Below are 19,253 nucleotides of genomic sequence, written 5' to 3'. Positions count from 1 at the left end.
TAGTTACAAATTCTTATCATTAAAGTCAATACTAACTACTGTGTTATGTTCTGAATCCTGAGTTTGAGCTTCTTCAGACCAAACACTCTTACAAAATGCCTACCAGTATAGGTGACATGTGCATCCTACACCTTGAATTCACCGTTGCCTTATGTATAATTTTCTATACACTGGTTTACACACCTACGATTCATGGTCTCTGTAGGTGTGTGTGATTTAAAATGCTCTGGCACCCTACACTGGTATGAGAGGCACTTTAAAACAAATGAAATACATGTGAGAGAGGCACTGTTGGTGATAGTAAGGGAATCATCGAAGAGCCCCATCAAAGATTGTCGTATCCTGGTGCACAGTAATGTCATCATTTGCTATGCTTTAGAAGCTAATACAATTGATATATAATGACAAATGTAATGTAGAATGCACCATGTTTTCCCAAGTTTTCATGGGGGTGCGAAAACAAAGGCTGTAAGATATCAGTTTGTTTGTAATCCACAACTTTTAAATATTTGCAAATTAACTGTGCAAACGTTTCAAAACATATCAGCAGTTAGGAAACCACAAATGGACCACTTGTTTGTAATTCAGAAGTGTGCTGGAAACAGAGTTTTAATAGAATCAAAACAATCAAGACACTTTACTTGGTGATGTTCAAATCATACATATTTGCTGAAACCACATTTCCACACATTAGTATTTATGCGCTACACAGTTTTTTTTTTTTGTTTTTTTTTAAAAACCTTTATTACAATTTCAGAGACATACAAGTATGGGCCTACAACCAACAGGCCGGCCGCTAATGCACACTATAAGCATAGACACATCTTAACAGCCACATCAGTGAAGCAATAAGAGAGCTACTGGAGTGCTAATCAACTCAGCCAGCCGCAGCCGCAGTCCATAGACAAACAAAGAAAGGTTTCATATTTTTAAAGAAAACGAAAAGCATCACACACACAAGGCAGAGGAGGTCAATAGTAGTAACATGTGCTCCCCGTATCGAAGGGGTAAACAAACCCAGGGAGAAAGAGGGGGGGGGGGGGGCAGGCAGAAGAAACCAAATGCACATGTCGCAGGAGCATAGAGGAATGCGCGGGCTAGGGAGACAGAGCAGCATCCATCTCTCGCGTCTGGGGCGGGGCGCAAATACCTCCACGATAGGAGTTCCAGGGACCCCACACCTTAATCCACTTCCCAGGCTTACCTCTCGCCACATACACCGTTTTCTCTCTGAACATACACCAGTCCATGTGTTCCTTCCACGCTGAGACCGTTGGTGGCCTCTGGGAGCCCCACAGTTGTGCAATGTCACGCTTCGCTACCATATAGCCCAGAGTCACCCACTGCGTCTGCATCACATTGTAATCAGTCGGCTCCCAGACATTCAGCAAACATCTCCGTGCCTCCGGCAACAAGGCAACATGCGTGACTTCTTCTAACACCGCATGCACTCTACACCAAAACCGAGTCACTTCCGGACATTCCCACAGGATATGGAGGAAAGTCCCCAGTAGTCCACAGCCTCGCTTACACAGACCATCCACCGAATACCCCATACGCATCAAACCAGGCCCCGTGACGTAAACTCTATGAAGTATCTTAAGCTGGACGAAACGCAAACGGGCCGGGATAGCCACCTCTTTCGGGGAGGCCACCGCTGACACCCAATCCTCGTCGTCAAGTTCCAAGCCGTCGGCAGTCCATGTCTCTCGCAATGAGGTCAGCAAACCCATTCGATCATTGATAAGCTTCTTATAAATCAGCGAAATGGTGCTATCCGGCACATAGCCGTCCAATACTCTATCTTCCAACGGGGAGGACTCCGGTATAGCCGCAACGTCCGGGAATACGGAACACAAAGCGTGATGAACCTGAGCGTACCGAAAGTATTCCCTATCGTTCAACTGATATTCGGTTTTCAGCATGTCGAACGTCTTAAATTTCCCTTTCGTCCAGAGATCCCCTACCTTGCTGATACCAATCATATCCCATTTCTCAAAGCCTTTCGTATTACACAGATAACCCAAACGCCGGGAAGCGTACAATGGCGTTGCCCGAGTCAAGCGATCCCTCCACCCCATCGCCGCATTGGCTGCATGCCACACCTGCACCGCGACCCGCGTCGGGCCTGTCAATCGCGCATCAAGGGACCCCGAGTATAGTGCTCGATTATAATCCCCGCTTGGCAATAACAATTTGTCCATCTCAAAAGCCGGGTTCAAAGCAGGCCCATACATCCCGTGATTGACAGCAGCCAACTGGGAGGCCCAATAATATCGTTTAATATCAGGGAGAGCGACCCCCCCATCGTACCACGGTAGGGTTAGTTTGGCGAGAGCGATTCGCGGCCGCCCATCCCAAAACAATCGACGCTGAAGACACTCCACCTCCCGAAAATAGCGGGCCGGCACTACGTCCACAGTGTTCTGTAGGGCGTACAAAAAGCGTGGCAGCGACATCATTTTGAACAACGCCGCCCGGCCGAGCGGCGAGAGCGGCAGCCGCCGCCAACCCGCCACATCCGCCCTTAGGCGCTGAAGGGGGGGGAGAAGATTCCGCTCATACCGGGCCACCGGGTCTAGGGTTATAAAGATTCCCAAATACTTAAACCCCGACTGCGCAACCTGGATAGGGCACCCCCGCGGAAGGGGTGGGCCTCCCCGGAGAGAACGTACACACAAGACTTAGCCCAGTTAATGACCAATCCGGAGTTGCGACCAAAGGAGCTCAACACATCCACCAATACAATAAGCGATTTGCGCGGAGATGCAAGATACAAGAGGATATCGTCCGCATATAGGGAGACACGGTCCTCGTACTCCGGAGTCCATCTAAGGCCACGCATCGAAGGGTGCCACCGCAGCCACTCCGCAAGGGGCTCCAAACAAAGCGCAAAGAGAAGAGGCGACAACGGACATCCCTGTCGCGTGCCCCTACCCAAAGCAAAAGGAGCCGACACCTGTCCGTTGACCACCACCTGTGCCAGTGGGTTATCATAAAGCAATTTCACCCAACCGATGAACCCCGGGCCGAACCCAAACTTCGCCAATGCTGCCCAAATATACGGCCATTCCAAGGTGTCAAACGCCATGGTAGCGTCCAGGGACGCCAAAATGGCCGGCTCACGCATGAATGGCGCTTTAGCGAGGACGCCATGCAGTCGCCGCAGGTTCAAAGCGGTATTGCGGTGGGGTATAAAACCGGATTGATCCTGATGGATCAGGTCGCCCACGACCCGGATCAGGCGATTGGCCAGTACCTTGGCAAGGATTTTGGGCTCCGCGTTCAACAAAGAGATAGGCCTGTAAGAAGTACACCGATCCCGCGGCTTCCCATCCTTATGGATAACAACAATAGTAGCAAGACGTTGGTCAGGGGGAAGGGAGCCCGCCGCCTGTGCCTCGAGGAACATGTCCCGGAGATACGGCGCAATCTTATCTGGGCGCAACTTATATAATTCGATGGGAAGGCCATTAGGACCCATGGCCTTGCCAGAAGCAATAGAGCGAATGGCCAAAGCAATCTCATCCTGCGACGGGGCAGCGTCCATCAGTAATTTATCCTCATCAGATAGAGATGGCAAAGCGATGTCTTTAAGCAGCAGGCGAGAGTCTTCCTCCGATCGTTCAGAGACCGGAGAGTAGACCCCGTGAAAATACTCCGCAAAGCAATCAACAATATCACCGGGGTCCGTCACACACACACCATCCACCCTCTCAACAACCGGCACCACTCGACTCGCTCTCTCCTTCTTATCCAACCAGGCAATCAACTTCCCCGCCTTATCACCCATATCGTACAAACGCCCCTGTTGCTCCCTGCTCATACTCTTGGCAGATTCAGTAACCAGCGCCTTGTAGTCGGCCTGTTTAAGCCCCAGCACATGCAGTCTGTCATCCGTAACACCTTGCTCCAAATCGATCTCTAACTCGGTGATCTCATTTTCCAGTCGAACCACCTCTTTCGCCTCGCATTTTTTGGTATGGGAGATGAGAGTCAGGGCCTGGCCCCGGAGCACCGTCTTAAAGGCCTCCCAAAGGGAGACGGCGGAAGACACCGACCCCACGTTGTCGTTGAAATAGTGTTCCAGGGACCTAACCAGGTCTGCACGGATCGTGGGGTTTCGTAGGTACCAGGGGTTGATCGGCGCCACCCTCCCCACCGCCCCCATGGCGATATCTAAGTGTAGCAAAAGAGGGGAGTGATCAGAAATATCGCGGGCCAAGTGTCGCACCTCCCCAATCATCCCGGCTTGGGCCGCAGGCACTAGCATATAGTCAAGCCTCGAAAGACTACCGTGGGCCCCGGAGTGGAAAGTATATTGTGCTTGTCCAGGCTGTTTCAACCGCCAACAATCTATCAGTCCCAGGGTATCCAGAAAGCCCCCCAGCCAGTTCTGGGCCCGAGGGAGGTCTCTAGGGGGGTGTCGATCTTCAACTCCGGAAACCACTGCGTTAAAATCCCCCCCCAAGACCAAACCCCCCCCCCGGAAGCCCGAGTAGCAGGCGCCCCAAATCAGCAAAGGTGGCCGTCTGCAGGCCCGGCGGCACGTAGACAGCAACCAGCGAAATCAACTTACCCTCCCATCTCCCCACCAGCGCAGTGTAGCGCCCCCTGTCGTCGTGGAGCACCTCATCCACCTCCAACGGGAGAGAGGTCCTAACTAAAATGCCCACTCCCCTCGAGCCAGAGGTGAAACCAGAATGGGCCAGAAGGCGATATCCTCGCCTGTTCATGGCATGGAAAGAGTTCCCTATAATGTGCGTCTCCTGCAGAAACACAATGTCAGGTGAAATACGTTTCAAGAACTGCAGGACCACCCCCGCTTTATCCTGTCCCCCAGGCCATTCACATTCCATGAAAGAAGTCTCAACCCCTTACCCCCCATCCCCCCCAGCACAAAATATCCCCCTCCCGGAGAGCACAGTCATGATAACACAACAGAAAACATTACCCCGCCTTGTGATGCAAACAAACAAACCCCAACCCCACCCCATCAACCCCAACAAAACTCCCCCCTCCCTGCACCCCTGCGTGAGCCCAAACAGCCCCCCCAACGTGCAGTGTGCCTGTCGCCCCAATATGAATCTCACTACAAAGAAGACAGCAAAAAAAAACCCAGAAGGAGGAAAGGGCCCCAGCAAGCCCCCCGCAACCTCCAAATACCAAAGGGCAAAGTGTTACAAACTGGAGTCCAGTGCAGCCACAGGTGCAAAATGTTACCAGTCCGGTCCATAGCCAGGATCCCAGTTCTATTCCTACTCCGTCGAGCACTCTCCGTTTTCCGCCATCCGACCTTCCCGACCTCGACCCCTAGGTAGGGCATCCAGCCATCCTCCAACCGCCTCCGGCCGGTCGAAGAAATGCGAGCGACCCTCTAGCTCAACCCGCAGCCTAGCCGGGAATAGCATCGCATATTTCAGCTCCATGTCCCTCAAGCGCCGTTTGATGGCCAAAAAACCCGACCGTTGCTTTTGAACCGCTTGCGTGAAGTCTGGGTAAAAGCTAACATTAGAGTTCTCAAACTTTAATGGCCCAGCCACCCTCGATGCCTGAAGGATAGCATCTCTATCCCGAAAATTAAAAAGTCGGGCAATGATAGGCCGCGGGGGAGCACCCACCTTGGGCGCACCACCCGGAATCCTGTGGGCCCGTTCCACAGCGAAGAACTTGCTCAGTCCCTTGGGTGCTAGATGAGTCACCACTAGATCCTCCACAAAAAGATCCGAAGCAGACTCCTCCGATCGTTCGGGCACCCCTATAATACGGACATTATTCCGCCTGGCCCTGCTTTCGGAATCCTCAAGGCGACGATCAGTCAGGTCACTGGCGAGCCGCAACCTTCGCACCTCCGTCTGCAAAGCGGCCACATCCACGGTTAGGCTCGACGCCGCTTGAGTCAATGAGTCGATCCGGTCATTTGTTTTGGACAGGTCCGCTCTGACCAAATTCACATCAATCAACACCGAGTCCAATTTATTAGCCAGGGTATCAAATTGCTGGTTCACAGTCGCCTTCATCTCCTCAATGGCCCCCATGATATCCAGCAGAGTCAATTCGGACGATGCGCCTGAGGCCTCCTTGGGCCGCTCAGGCGATTTATGTGATCCACTAGGGGATCCCTTTGGCTGCGCATAGCGGTCCATGTTGTTGGCCTGGGTATAAGCTCCCCTCCGGGTAGACTTGGGTTTCAGCTTGTCGCCGTCTACTCTCGCCGCCATCATCAGCGACCACCAAGGTCAGCACCCTCCAGCACCCGGAGGAAGGCCAGGCGACCACTGCAGGAGATCCGGGCTACCAACTGAAATAGGCCCGTTTACAGTCCGAGAATCAGGCCATGCACTCCGTCCCCGGCGCTGCTTACCCGAAGTCCCGACGTCAGTTTCCACAGATCAACTCGAAACCGAAAGTGAAAGCACGGGGTCCGGGGCAGGCCCAGACTGGCATGCCGCTGTTGTTCACTTCGCGCCCGGGCACCTCACCAACTCGAGTACGGGACCAAGGCCGGAGAAGGCCGCAAACTTCAGATCGCCACCAGTCCGGTTCCCGGAGTCCGATTTCGATTTGGAAAACGAGTGGCACCCTAGCGCAAGATCATAGACAAAAGCCCGTCTAGAAAACCAGGATTATGACAGGATAGACGTGGGAGGTTGCGGAGGCCCCCGGGAGCCACAAGCCTACGCGGCCATCTTGGTTGCGCGCTAGGCTCCTCCCCGCGCAACACAGTTTTATCAGTAAAACTGCATGTTGACATTTTGCTTCCATTCAATATAAAATGTTCTGTATGTAAAAGACAGTGCCTCCTTCTGCCCTACAATGATGCCTTAAGAATGTATACAGTTTCTAGTCTGTAGCACACTTCAATGCATCAATGAGAATCTGCAGTTTATTGCTCACAGAAATGAAACAGCCCAAGCAGTATACTATTGCCAATATACAGGTAAAATAAGGATGGCTGATATATGTTTAGCCAGGGCATTATGTAGTAATGTCAACGCCTATCTAACCACTCTGACACACAATAATACCATAACGCTCAGCAGTGTACAACCAATTATAGCTTATGCAGGCTGGATAATAACTCCCTTTTGCTCCTTAATGCCCCTACCCTCACACAAGACCTGTCCGCTATGGGTCTTATCCATTACTCAGTACTGTACCAGCCCCTATGCCACTCATCACCAGCTGAACAGAAATGGAATGCTTGAAGTGATCTGACACATAAAGCTGGCTACTCGGAGCACTGCACTCTAGTCCAGCACTGCAGGTCCCAATTAGCTACATCCTATGCATGCCACTTTACATCTCACAATGGCACTGTTGTGTCTGCAAAACTTACCTTTTGTCCTGAAGTTTTGTCCTGAATTTTGACCTTCAGTCCTGAATTTTTACCCTTTATCCTGAATGTTTACACTCACCGTCCTGAATTTGCACACATGACAGTTGGTCACCCTAACCTCGAATGTCATCGGGTGAGGAAAGTGAGTAAACCCTATCCACACTATATGAGGCCCCTTCATCCCAACATCTGTCCATCTATCTCTACATCCTTTAAGCCTTTCCTGCATCCATCTATCCATCTTTTCATGTTTCCACCTGCACTTCCTTTACCATTCTGTCCATCCACCATTTCTTCATTATTCTTCACCTTCCACCCATCCTTTAATTCTTCCACGCATGCTTCCATTCAGTCATCCTTTCCAATCCATACAGCCCTTTTTCATCCATCCATCATTTCATCTCCTTTAATCAATACATCCATCCAAACTTCCATTCATCCAGCCTTTCATCATTCCAGCCATTCTTTCTTCCATCCACCCAATTTAATGTTTTACATTTCACCCATTAGTCCATTCACCCTTTCATCAATCTTGTCGTGCATCATGCTTTTGTCCCTTTCTGTTTGTCACAGATTCTTTCTTCTTTTCTCGTGTTCTTCATTTCACTCTTTTTTCCAGCCCCACTCTCAGTAGAATACCCAGAGTAATGTGGGCCATAGTGCAAGGACGGAAAGGGGCCCCAGGCTGCTATTTGAAAGATAGAAAACAGAAACAAACAGGGTTCAGTGCGCAGCTTTGGCCTCTGGGCCCTTGTGCCACTGCGCCTACTGCATCAATTGAGGCTACTCTCCTGTACACTCTTTTCATCTCTTTCTCTCATCGTCTCACCTTTTGGGCGACTTGGACTGTGATTGGCTTCCCAACCCTGACCTTGGTTATGGTTTTCCATTTGCTTTTTTAAGAACGTTTTTTTTTTGCAGAGCTGCAGACAGAACGAGCTCATAAATAATAGGTGTCAACACCCCGGCGGCTTAAGCTGTGATAGCGGGGGTTACACGACGCCAATGGGAGTTAGTTTTAAAAAGAAAATTGACCCAATATGATTTCTCAATTACTCACAGAGGCTCGTAAAAATTCTACTGCCAGTCAAGCTGCGGTCACTAGGTGTCTCTCTCGCGCACATGATGAGACTATTGACACAAAAGACGCACTCTCTGATGTTTACTCGAAGCCGTCATGGAACACGTCACATGACGGTGGGCGGGCTCTGTACATTGGGAGAGCTGTGCTGTCCTGCATGTTGCTGCTGGCTTTCAAGAAGCAGCTGCAGAGCTGAGTCTACGATGAGGAGTTGTTAAAGTTGCCGAGCATGGACTCTGTGAGTATTTCCTTGCACGTCACGGGCACTGCCTGTCATGCGTGCCCTGCAGGGGCTTCCAGGGGAGGGGGGCCAGGCTGCAGGCATGGGCTGCGAGGGGGAGGATCTGTCTTGCGTTGAGTGCAGCTGCTCTGTCTCTTGTTTCAGAAGCCCAATCTCCCGGTAATGCGTGGGGCAGACCAAGCTGCACATGGAGCAAGGTGGTGCCGAGGGCGGTTGCTTCACGGTTAATACACTGCAGTTTTATTAATTGGTCACCAGGAAATACGTACTGCAGGTTTTTAGAAAAGTGTTATGCATGCTTAAAACCGTAATGTAGGTTTTATTTTGTACATTTTTCTTTGTATTGCCTCCATTGTAAATAAATGCAATGCCATGTGTTCAATTTTCACAGGTGAAGAGACAGTAGCGCAGGAACTGCATAGTATCAGCAGATCACTAGGAAAGAATGAAGCTGAGGAAAATACTTTTTTACAGCTGCGCTGTTCCAATCCGATCCAACACTAGTTTTGTACAGCAGGAGTTCGCTGCCTTTTGGGAAAGATTCTCATTGACCAATGTTGAATTCCTTTTTACTAGTGAATGTAGTGCTGTGGTACAGAAGAATTGAGTACTGGAAGGAGTATTCCCTCCCAGGCAGAATTGTTAGATTATTTTAGTGTTCAAGGCCTGACCCAGCCCCTTCATTCATTGTGTGATGTTGTGCAGATTGTTTTATTTCCCGCCTTCTTATGCCATTCTAAAGATTTCCATATAAAACGTCACCGCTACATTATTTTAGCCATTAGCACTTTGCATGTGACTCGTGAGACCATTATAAATAGAAAGGTGAAAAACCTTGTTTGCACGTTTCTGGAGAGCTGCAGCTAAGTATATTTGCCATAAATTGTTGTTAGTTATAGTTACAGCACTGTTTCTTACTGTGATAGGTGGTTGTTGGGGGTGATGTCTTTATAATACTAGCGCCTGGACGGATGCATTATTTATTTTGCTGCAAGTCCAAACAAAAAGTACTAGGCTTAGAGAAAGTTAGTGTAAGGCGGCATTAATGTGGAAAACAAAAGTGGCATGACAGTAGCTTTGTAGTTAAGTTATCATACCTTTTTACATAACTCACTCCATCTGCTGAATTGTCTTTATTAATGTGAATAATAGGTGCTATTTCCCAATTCTGTGGTACCTGTATTATGGACACCTGCTGTGAAAAATGTTGAGTTAATTCTGCAGGGAAGTAAACATATGACCGACAAGCCCTAGGTTAATTATAATATCTTGCTCCCTAGAAAGGTCAGAGGTATTGGATACCTGTTTGAGTGGCGTGGTTGCAGAGAAAGAGTGTTGCTGTCTTTTGTTAGCTATCTGATATTACCCTAAACGAAGCTGCAGTCAAAAGGTCACTGCTGTAAAATATTAAAACCAAGCAAAGTGGCAGCAGCATATTTTCTTCTTTCCTCTGCCTTGTGCTTGTGTTGAGCAACCAAACTCGCATTTCTTCCATTCTTCTACCTTCTGTACCCTAATTCATCGTGTACATGGCATCCATGTGATTGATCTACTATACTTCGTTGTGTGCCATCTGTACCTCCTCTGCACTAATTCACTGTGTGCCTGACCACTCATGTGTCTGATTTATCCTCTGTGCCTGTGTGCTTTACCCACTCCAAGTCCTTTAGGGCTTTATACCTCACCCCACCACGCAAGTTGCTATGCATGTTATATCTCCATTCAAATTCCTGTGTAGATGGCCTAGGGGGTCACCTCATTCCATTCCATGATTGACAGTATACATGACCAGAAACACAGAGTCTGTGATGACATGAAGGGGCTGTCCTAACCTGGAGCCTCCTATGTTTCTGTGTCTCAGGCGTCCCCTAATTTCCTGTGAGCCTGATCTTCTTGCATGTTTTTTAGTTCTTTCCAGTATCTCCCTTCATTAGCAGGAGCCCACGATGGCCAACATGGAAGCTTGCTGCAGGTAACAACGTTGCCTGGAGGTTTGCCAGCTAAGAGACCTTCCTGTCCTGAGCAATCCCAGTGCAAGTATTTTAGGCAAAGTATTGTTTAGCGCTTCTCCTTGGTTGGAGAGAAGCCGTTTGCTGCCTGTATGGTCAGTCTCCTGGAACCATTGAGGTGATGCTCTAGGTAGCACTAAATATTGCCCTGTTCCTGACGATTGTCACTGTTATAAGAGTACCAGATCACCAAATAACCCTGAGGCATGACTTATATTGACAGCAACAAAAAGTTGTCTCGCCTGGATAATTAACTGTCTGTTGAGTGCCTTTCAACATTATGACACAAATACCTCTGTATTTGGACATATCTATCTTGGCACAATTATGTCTCTACTGGCAAATGCCTGTGGTACAAAGGTCTATGCTTTGCAAATATATGTTTGCTAGACACATTTTTCTGGTGGTCAGTTCGGCTTGTTAAAATATCTCGGCTGTGTCACACAAATGTGAGTTTTGGGCAGAGATGTTCCTGCAGTACAGCAAAATGTGTATTGCCAATATTATGTAGGCAGTAACATGCTATAAGTGTTGTTGACAACGTGGTTTTATTTAGTCACAGTGGAAAATAAAGTGAAACGCCATACAAGTTTGTGGTTGTAGGGAACTCGCTGACAAACATAGCATATTAAAATTTCTTTTAAAAAACCACACCGCATGCCTGATACCATCTCCCTCTTGACATGAGTGTTTCCCCCTAGAGCTCCAGCCGCAAATAAATGTATAAATCTGTAAAACTAGTGCCCAGAATTGGCCACGTGTTTGAGAGCAATGCATGTAAATCAACCCACTTGGATCCAATGCAGGTAAATTGATACCACATTGGTACCTTGGCACTGACCCTCCTGGACCAATGTTGATGCGCCTTTTTTTTTTTGGGCGTCCCTGATGTTGAAGCACTAATCTTTTCAGAGTTGCCTATAGTGTTGTTGCATTACATGAACGCTGATTACGAAGGCACATTTGTTTCTGAGCATGAAGAGGCTGTATTGTATCAGCAATCTTGAATTAAAACAGCTTTTCCTATGTTTTCTTTTAGAAGGGGGGTTTAACCATGGAGAGTCGAACCAGTTGTGCGGATCTGTTCCATCCTCTACAGCAGGAAGAGGAGCCACCAAACAAACCAACGGACAAGAAGTTCAGGCTCTGGTATGTGGGATGGTCTTCATTGGACCGGAGGACCACGCTGCCAATGCTTCCCTGGCTGATGGCAGAGATCCGGCGCCGAAGTGAGAGGCAGGAGTTGCCTGGGTGCAGCGCCCCAAGTCGTGAGGTGCAGCTGCTGCTGGGCATCCCTCACCTTCGTTGTGTCCCTGTGGCGTGCAGTGCGACAAGCCCAGCAGTCTTCATTTTTGAGCATAAGGCCCAGCACATCTCGCGCTTCATCCACAACAGCACGGACCTCACCTACTTTGCGTACCTGATTAAGGCTCAGCCGGACAACCCTGAATCGGAGATGGCATGCCATGTCTTCAGGGCCACAGACCCCAATCAGGCAAGTGCCAGGGCAGATGCATGCAGAGCCTCCTGAGCTGCATTCCATGCATGCTGAATGGAGTGATGGTCAAATTCAAGCTCACACAATATCCTACTGCTTTCTCTGCAATGTTTCTTACATATTTGGGCCTACCGCAGAGTTTAGTAGTGTCATGCATGCATCGGGTGGCAGCAATTGTAATGATATAAGAGTAAGTGAAACAATGCTCACATTTTTCATAGAGCAACATGTCTCTAAAAAGGAATATATTTACAGTTTCAGTGATCTGCTATAGAGAATTTGCGCAAGCTCCTTCAAATGACTTGGACGGTACAGAGCTGATGTAGGGATTAATGGTCTAGGTTGTGTTCAATGTCAAAGGCCTTTTATCCCTGAGTGACAGTTCTATTAGTAGGAGACTGCGGAAACCAGTCATCATGCAGGATCAACTATAGGTGTGCCTCATGCTATGCATAGCTCTCCTGGCCTAATTCTAGTTATTTTTTCCAATTGCTAGCCATGTGAAAAGGTAATGTGAGGAAAGATATATTTGCAAGCAGACATTGTGCACAGTGTTGCTAGGTTAATCAGGAACATGTTTATCTTTTCTTGTGTTGTGTTTCAGTGCAGAGCAGGTCTGGGCCTATTGCTGCCGCCGCAGAGTGTCCTGCCTCGTCTCCTCGTGGCACACCTTATCCTTGTCATGTTGCACATTCCGGCTTTCACGAACATTGTTTGTGTTTTTTACTTTTCTAGGAATCGGGCTGCTCTCAAGGTGTAACTTGCATTGGCACAAGGTTTCTGAAGGTCGCTCACTGAACAGTGAAAGCCAGTTTAGCGTCTCGAACTTGTTTCAATGATTTATCGGAGAAAGGACCTTTCTGTTCCAAACTGGGGCCTGTCTAAACCGCCCCATATTAATAGCTGGTGAAACTAGATCAATCAAAGGAAGTGGTCGCGTTTCAGTGTGACTCATTTTTGCTGTGATCTCTAGTTCGAGACGTACGAAAGTGTGAGCCCCTCTGTTTTGCTCTGTGGTTGATGCCGAGGTTGCTGGAGTGAGAGCCGTGGGCGCTGTAGTTCACCATGTACCTTGAGACAGGACACAGCAGCGGGAAGTGGCACAGTGCGTCAGTCTACGCTATGCCTCTGATGAGCCTCAAGTGGGACTTGGAGGAGATATTGGTTTCCATTGTGTGCATGAATGAATGTACTTGTGCAGCATGAAACATAGGACACATAACAATTGTCTTAGAACCGAAACCATGTAATCAAACTGGATATAAACTACCCAGTAGCTGTCAATCTGAATTTGTTTTCAGAAATAATGGTGCAATCAAAACCTCTCATGTTAGTTTGATTTCTTGCCACAAACAGGTGGAGTTTATTTGTTTTTTCTGCATGCCATGAGAGTGTAATTGCAAAATAAAAGAAGCTACAAGATGCATGTAGGGTGGCCACTGATTGGAAGAAGCTAGGCTGGTTCTAGAACTGCCAGGCCTTCGGATTCGCACGAAATGGAAAGTGGTTATGTTCATGACATGGGACACTGTGTGCCCTACTGTGTGGCCCTACATAGGGAGAGAATTCTGTTGCATTTGGATTTCTTTCTAGTTTAGGAGGTGAAGTTTAGTGTGCCATCAGCTGGCTGTTATGCCACCCTATGTCTGTGAAGCTTACATTTGAAGGTCTGGTATTCTCTGATTACATGATGTATACCTTGAGCGTTTCTTCTTTTTAGGGGGCTTGTTTGGTGACCAGTAGAGAAGTCATTTCCCTAGGAACTTGCAAACTGTATTCTTACTATCTACTTGTATTTGTGCTTGCTGGAGTTGACAGATTCAGGTGGACGGTCCCATTTGTCAGTGGCGTTCACAGTTGTTCTTGTCAAGGTTTTGTTATTTAATTGTTCTTAAAATAATTAGCAGAATTCACACATTTATGGATGTGTCTGGACACCCTTCAGCTGCAGTTCTTTCACATTACCTCAAAGACGTGAATGACCTGGATACCTTTTCAAAGTGTTAATCGCTGTGGCACCAGCATGCTTGCATCTCATGTGTTGCTTTGGTAAAAAGCCTTACACTTCCATATAGTAGGTCTGTGTGGACATGTGGACTACACTGAAAAGACCAGTTACTCTTGGCTGCAGTGAGCGTTACATAGAACCTACATTTCAAGAGGAAGTGGTTTGTGGATTCTGAGGCTTCTTATCACTCAGGTCGTTGCAGTCAAAGTCTTAAAAATATATATTTTTCTTTAGATACTTTTGTGCTTATATTTTTCCATCTGGATGCTTTGGTATGTACAAACCTTCAGAGAATCTTCATCAAAATCCCAAGTGACGTAAATTCCACTGCACACAACATCTTTCTAGTATTTGTCTTTCCTCTGACAAACTATTATATTCTGGTCTTTTTATTCCATTTGGTTTAGGTAAAGTAAATGAAGGTGAAAGGTAACACAATTAATTGCTTTGTTAAATAAAATCTTCAACCTCATAGGTTTGTTATGTGCAATGCATTTTCTTTTTGGTAGGCTGTATGCCATTTTCTTGCCAGCTTGAGAGACTAAATAAATTAGTCATTTTTAGGTCTCGCCTGACCCAGCGCATGCGCTGGTCTGGCGAGACTTATTGAGAGGGCTCCAAAAAGTGCTACCAGGTCAGCCTAGAGCTACAGTGCATGTGCGCGTTTACCGCGATTACTTTCACTTTTGCGGCCGCAGGGCCGCTTTGATGTTTGATCGCGAACACCTTCGCGACCGCATGGCCGCTTGCCATAGCCAATAGGTCGCGCTTTTGGGACCTTATAAGTATTTAGTTATGCAACTACTGCATGGCTAAACACTTATAAGGTCCCAAAGGCGAGACTTATTGGCTATGCCAATGCTTGTTTACATCTCACGTAAAGCAGAAAGCACTGGGCCAATGTTATTTCCCTGTAGTTGATAATCTCATACTTTGGTATTTAACTGATTAAGTAAATTTATGTCTGCCGCCTCTACCACTTAATTTAAATATTGGATAAAGTACCCCATGCTGTGCATTATTTGCTATGCCAATACACTTTAACACATTGCCTTGTTTTTCCCTGTTTACATCTGTCATGCACACAACACTAGAATATGCACTTTTAGTAACGTACTGCAGCCCTTCTTTTATTGTTTGCCCCTCTTGCAGCTCCTTTTCCCACCCACTACAACTTGCACTAGGCATTCTCCAAACTGCCCTTGTTCCCTTTCAGCGTTTATGGCCCATGGTATAATTCTAACTTTATTAATTGGTAAAAAAATACATTTTTAAATCTGAGGCCCCCTTTGAACTTACTACCTACTCCAAATGGCAATCTAGATCCACCCTCTGGGGAGGGGACTATAACCTCCCCCTTCATACCCCGCCACACCACTATAAAATCTCCTGTAATGTAATTTAACATACTTGATTTACCAAGCCCCTCCCTGTTTGTGCCATTTTCAGTACACAGGGGCAGATTTACAAGCCCCTTGCGCCACCAGTGCTTCACTTTTCGTGACACACCGGCTCCGCATTTCACTGCCCAATATTTACAAGGACAGGAAAAGCCACCCTGCATGACTTTTCTTATCCTTGTAAATACAACCCCTTTACACGCAACACTGCGTGAAAGGGAGGGTTCCATGGGTGTTGCTGTTGGTGTTCCCACGCAACACCCATGGAACCTGACACATTTCCAGATTTAAAAGGAATCGTAAACCTGGAAATGCGTTGGAATGCTATGCCACCCTAGGGGTGGCATAGCGAGGCGCAACAACGGGAAATGTTTGATTTCTCCTCTTTTTTTTTTTTTTTTCCTCTGTCAATGCGTGCTGTACTACTCTACAGCACGCATTGAAAGAGGAAAATGCCTGTAGTGATTGTTTTTGTGCAAGAAGGTGCCCCTTCCTGCACAAAAACAATCTCCCCATGACGTAGGCATCCTTGCACCATGGTGCAAGAGTGTCTGCGCCGGCTCACGGCAGCTGTTTGTGCGCCAGCGCTGAGTAGAGCACAGGAATGCGACATATTATTTTTAATATGTCGCATTCCTGTGCTTTGAAAGTGCCGCAGCGTGGCGCAGCCAAAGGGCTTGCGGTGCAGCTCTTTCTTGTAAATCTGCCCCACAGAACTTACTGCCAGGCCTATTCTCAGTTTGCATCCTCATTCCGTGCACTTTGCAGGTCCCTTTTGACTGGCAGTCATTGACATGTCACGGGGGCACGTGCAGTAGGTGTGACTCACCTGGCCTTCAGCAAAAGGCCTCGCTCTCTATCAGGGACTATTGTTTTGTTTGGATGCTCCACCCTCTTAACATTTCCTGACACAAAGGCAGTAATTACACGACTGGGCGTGTCCAGCCATAAAAGCAATGAAAGGCCATTAACCACTTCCCCGCCCCACCCCATCCCCATTGGCAATAAAAACAAACATTCGTGAAATCCCCGGCAAAGTCAACATTCACCTTCAGATCACTGGCAAAGTGGAACATAAATAACTTTTTCAATGAACCAAAACATGTAGATTTAAAAAATAGTGTTGGTCTCTGAAACCAACTTTCTCCAAAGAAATGTTGCTCTGAAAACTGTTAGAGGTTTGTTGACAGTCTGGAAAAGCATTTTCTTTCAGAAAATTGTGATTGTGTGAACGAGGTGTGTATGTGTGTTTTTAAATTCAATTGGAGCAGGTTATTTTACGCTTTGGAGCACATATTGTTATGTACATTGCTTGCCAGGCAGGAAAGCGTTTTGTTTTTGTTTCACCCTTAAAAGAGATAAGAAAGTGTCCCTCTCGTCTGTCCAGCTTAATTACAACTGCTTGGGAGGTCTAGCAGCGGGCCTGTAGCTGCTGAGACGTGCTTGCGGTGACAAATTCAATGATCAGTATTTTTAGCTGTCAACTCAAGGTACACACCCTAAAAATAGTGTGTCGATAAACAACATATCAAGTGACGTCCAAGGAAGTGGCATTACTCCATGTGACATCACTCGAAAGAGAATTGCCCTATTTTACAGTTAAAAGTTAAGATTCAGCATTTGTTATGTTGGACATATATGGAAAATGAAGCAATCAACGCCTTAAACCATGGAACTGGTGTGATTAAGGTTGATTGTGCATTGAGTCAATGAAAAGTCCAGGTGCTTTCAGGTCCGAGGTTGCGTGGATCGATGTAGTAGTAAAGTATGGTAGAACTTCGGGGCTGAAGGATATGCCGGTCAAAATGAGTTTTGCCCACTGCGACGAGTTTATCCGGAGATTTCCCAAAGTTGTTTTTTCAGTCTAAGGTCCATATGACAGGGAACTAGGCTGCAGGGAAGTCAAAAGGGCTGTCTGTAGGTTGCAAAACATATTGCGTTCTGGTGTCTTCTCTCAACACTGATCATTGACCAATATTTCTACTGACTCCGTCACTGGGACATATCTGGGTATTTGAAAAATTCTCTTTAAACTTCAGAAAATGCACGGCAAGACTTGAAACTCTCTTTGAAGGAAGGCTAGTTTGTGGTGATTGGCTTCCTCGTGCGTTATGTATAACCTTTCGTGTTTAAGAGTGAGCCATCCAGCCAGGAGTCTCATTGCTGGACGTGTGTTTCATTTTATGTGAAGGCTTTTTAGTGTATTCGTCCTACACTGGTGGTGGCTGTGATTTTGCTGTAATCCAGGGTTGGCAATGATGTCTGGAGACTTGAAACATTTTCAGGATACCCGCATAGCGTACATCTACATATAACCCTAAATAGTCCTTTACATAGTGAGTGGTTAGCTTAGAATCTGGTCTGGAGATAGCCTCATACCAACGTTGGATCCCTCAAGTGAGCTGACCAGACATTTCCTGTGTTGTCAACGATTTGTGTCCTAGGCTACACACTATGACATTTTTGTAGTTCTGTGCGTAAGGTTGCTTTCCACCGATTATTTGATGTAAGGAAATATAAACATGATTTTCTTCACACAAATAGGGGTTTTAGGAAGCAATCAGATTGGAAATCAATTCATGCTCTGTGCCTGTTTCAGTGTACTAAGAAGGCCACTTGAAATATGTTTTCAGTACCAGCTAATATAGGCAATGCCAGTATGAACTGACCCCACCACTACACTATTTTCTTCCTACAGTTTAATGTTTTTGCAACCAGAACAGCTATCTACGACCGTCTGTAGTGAGTGCTATGAATTGTAGAGTCTATTTTGGAAACTGTGGTACCTTTTTAGTTTTTAACTGCTGGCTGAGTTGCATAGCTTGAAGTACCTATATGGATGAAGTACCCTATCCTCTTGCAGCTGTCATGGTAACACAAATAAAGTACACAACAACTGCGCTTTATGACAGCCTAAACCCTAAAGAGTAACTTAACTTCACAAATTATATTGTACTAAGTGTTGGGATTAGCAAAATACTTTGTCCTATAGCGAATAGATGTATACCATACTAAGGCTACCCAGTCTTCTCCCAGAGGCTGGGTTTATAGTTAATAGAAACAGATTTTAATCAATATCATAATTCAGACTGTTGGAAAGTACAAAACCAAAATAAAGCCCACAGATCCTGGTGGCTTTCCAATGTTGAAAATTATTTAGGAAAGTGAGTTGCAATGGGGAGGCCGAGAAAGGGCCTTCTAAGGCTGTGAGAGTGATCCAAAGCCCCCACCCCCTCCCTGTGTATCCGCCCTGTTACCCAGAAGCCATTGTTAGTTAGGGAGGAGTTATACTTTCAATCTTGTTGGAAGAGAGGAGACTGGACATCATTGCAGGAGTACACTTTCTGTTCATGAGGGAAGACATGCGATCTCTCTCCCGTATTGTATGCCCGAAAACTGTTGTTCCATGAGCCGCAGATAACTATTTTTTATTTATTTGTATATAAGCTGTTTGGATAGTGGAAATTGAGGGACAAAGCAGTGGTGTAATATACAAGCTGGGAGGTTTAGGTAGAGCAAAAGGATGTGGTTCATGGAAAGGTGGAGCGTGAATATGGCATTGGGGAGGGGTTTACAGTAGGGAAGGGAAAATTGCAGGAGTGAGGCCTACTGGAGTTTCAGGGCAATGGGGGGGACAGGGGTGATGGACGAGGGAGCGGGTGCGATTTGAAGGACAC

The 19,253-nt window shown here is 46.9% G+C and overlaps 1 protein-coding gene across 3 annotated transcripts in view; it reads left to right on the top strand.

Moving 5' to 3' along the window:
- Positions 1-8,518: 8,518 nt before the first annotated feature.
- TBC1D4 (TBC1 domain family member 4) overlaps positions 8,519-19,253 on the top strand; it is a 623,735-nt gene continuing 613,000 nt past the window's right edge. For 2 of the 3 annotated variants that reach the window (XM_085622014.1, XM_085622012.1), the window contains exons 1-2: positions 8,519-8,658; positions 11,710-12,165. In XM_085622014.1, coding sequence (XP_085478140.1) covers positions 8,650-8,658; positions 11,710-12,165 — 465 coding nt within the window. In that variant the 5' untranslated portion in view covers positions 8,519-8,649. Of the gene's footprint in view, positions 8,659-8,862; positions 8,974-11,709; positions 12,166-19,253 lie in introns of those variants that run through there. The other variant, XM_085622013.1, reaches the window with a different exon arrangement.

The sequence above is a fragment of the Triturus cristatus genome, chromosome 8 (assembly GCF_964204655.1).
Source record: "Triturus cristatus chromosome 8, aTriCri1.1, whole genome shotgun sequence".
In the NCBI taxonomy this organism is placed as follows: Eukaryota; Metazoa; Chordata; class Amphibia; order Caudata; family Salamandridae; genus Triturus; species Triturus cristatus.
This window is presented reverse-complemented; position numbering and strand designations above follow the sequence as displayed.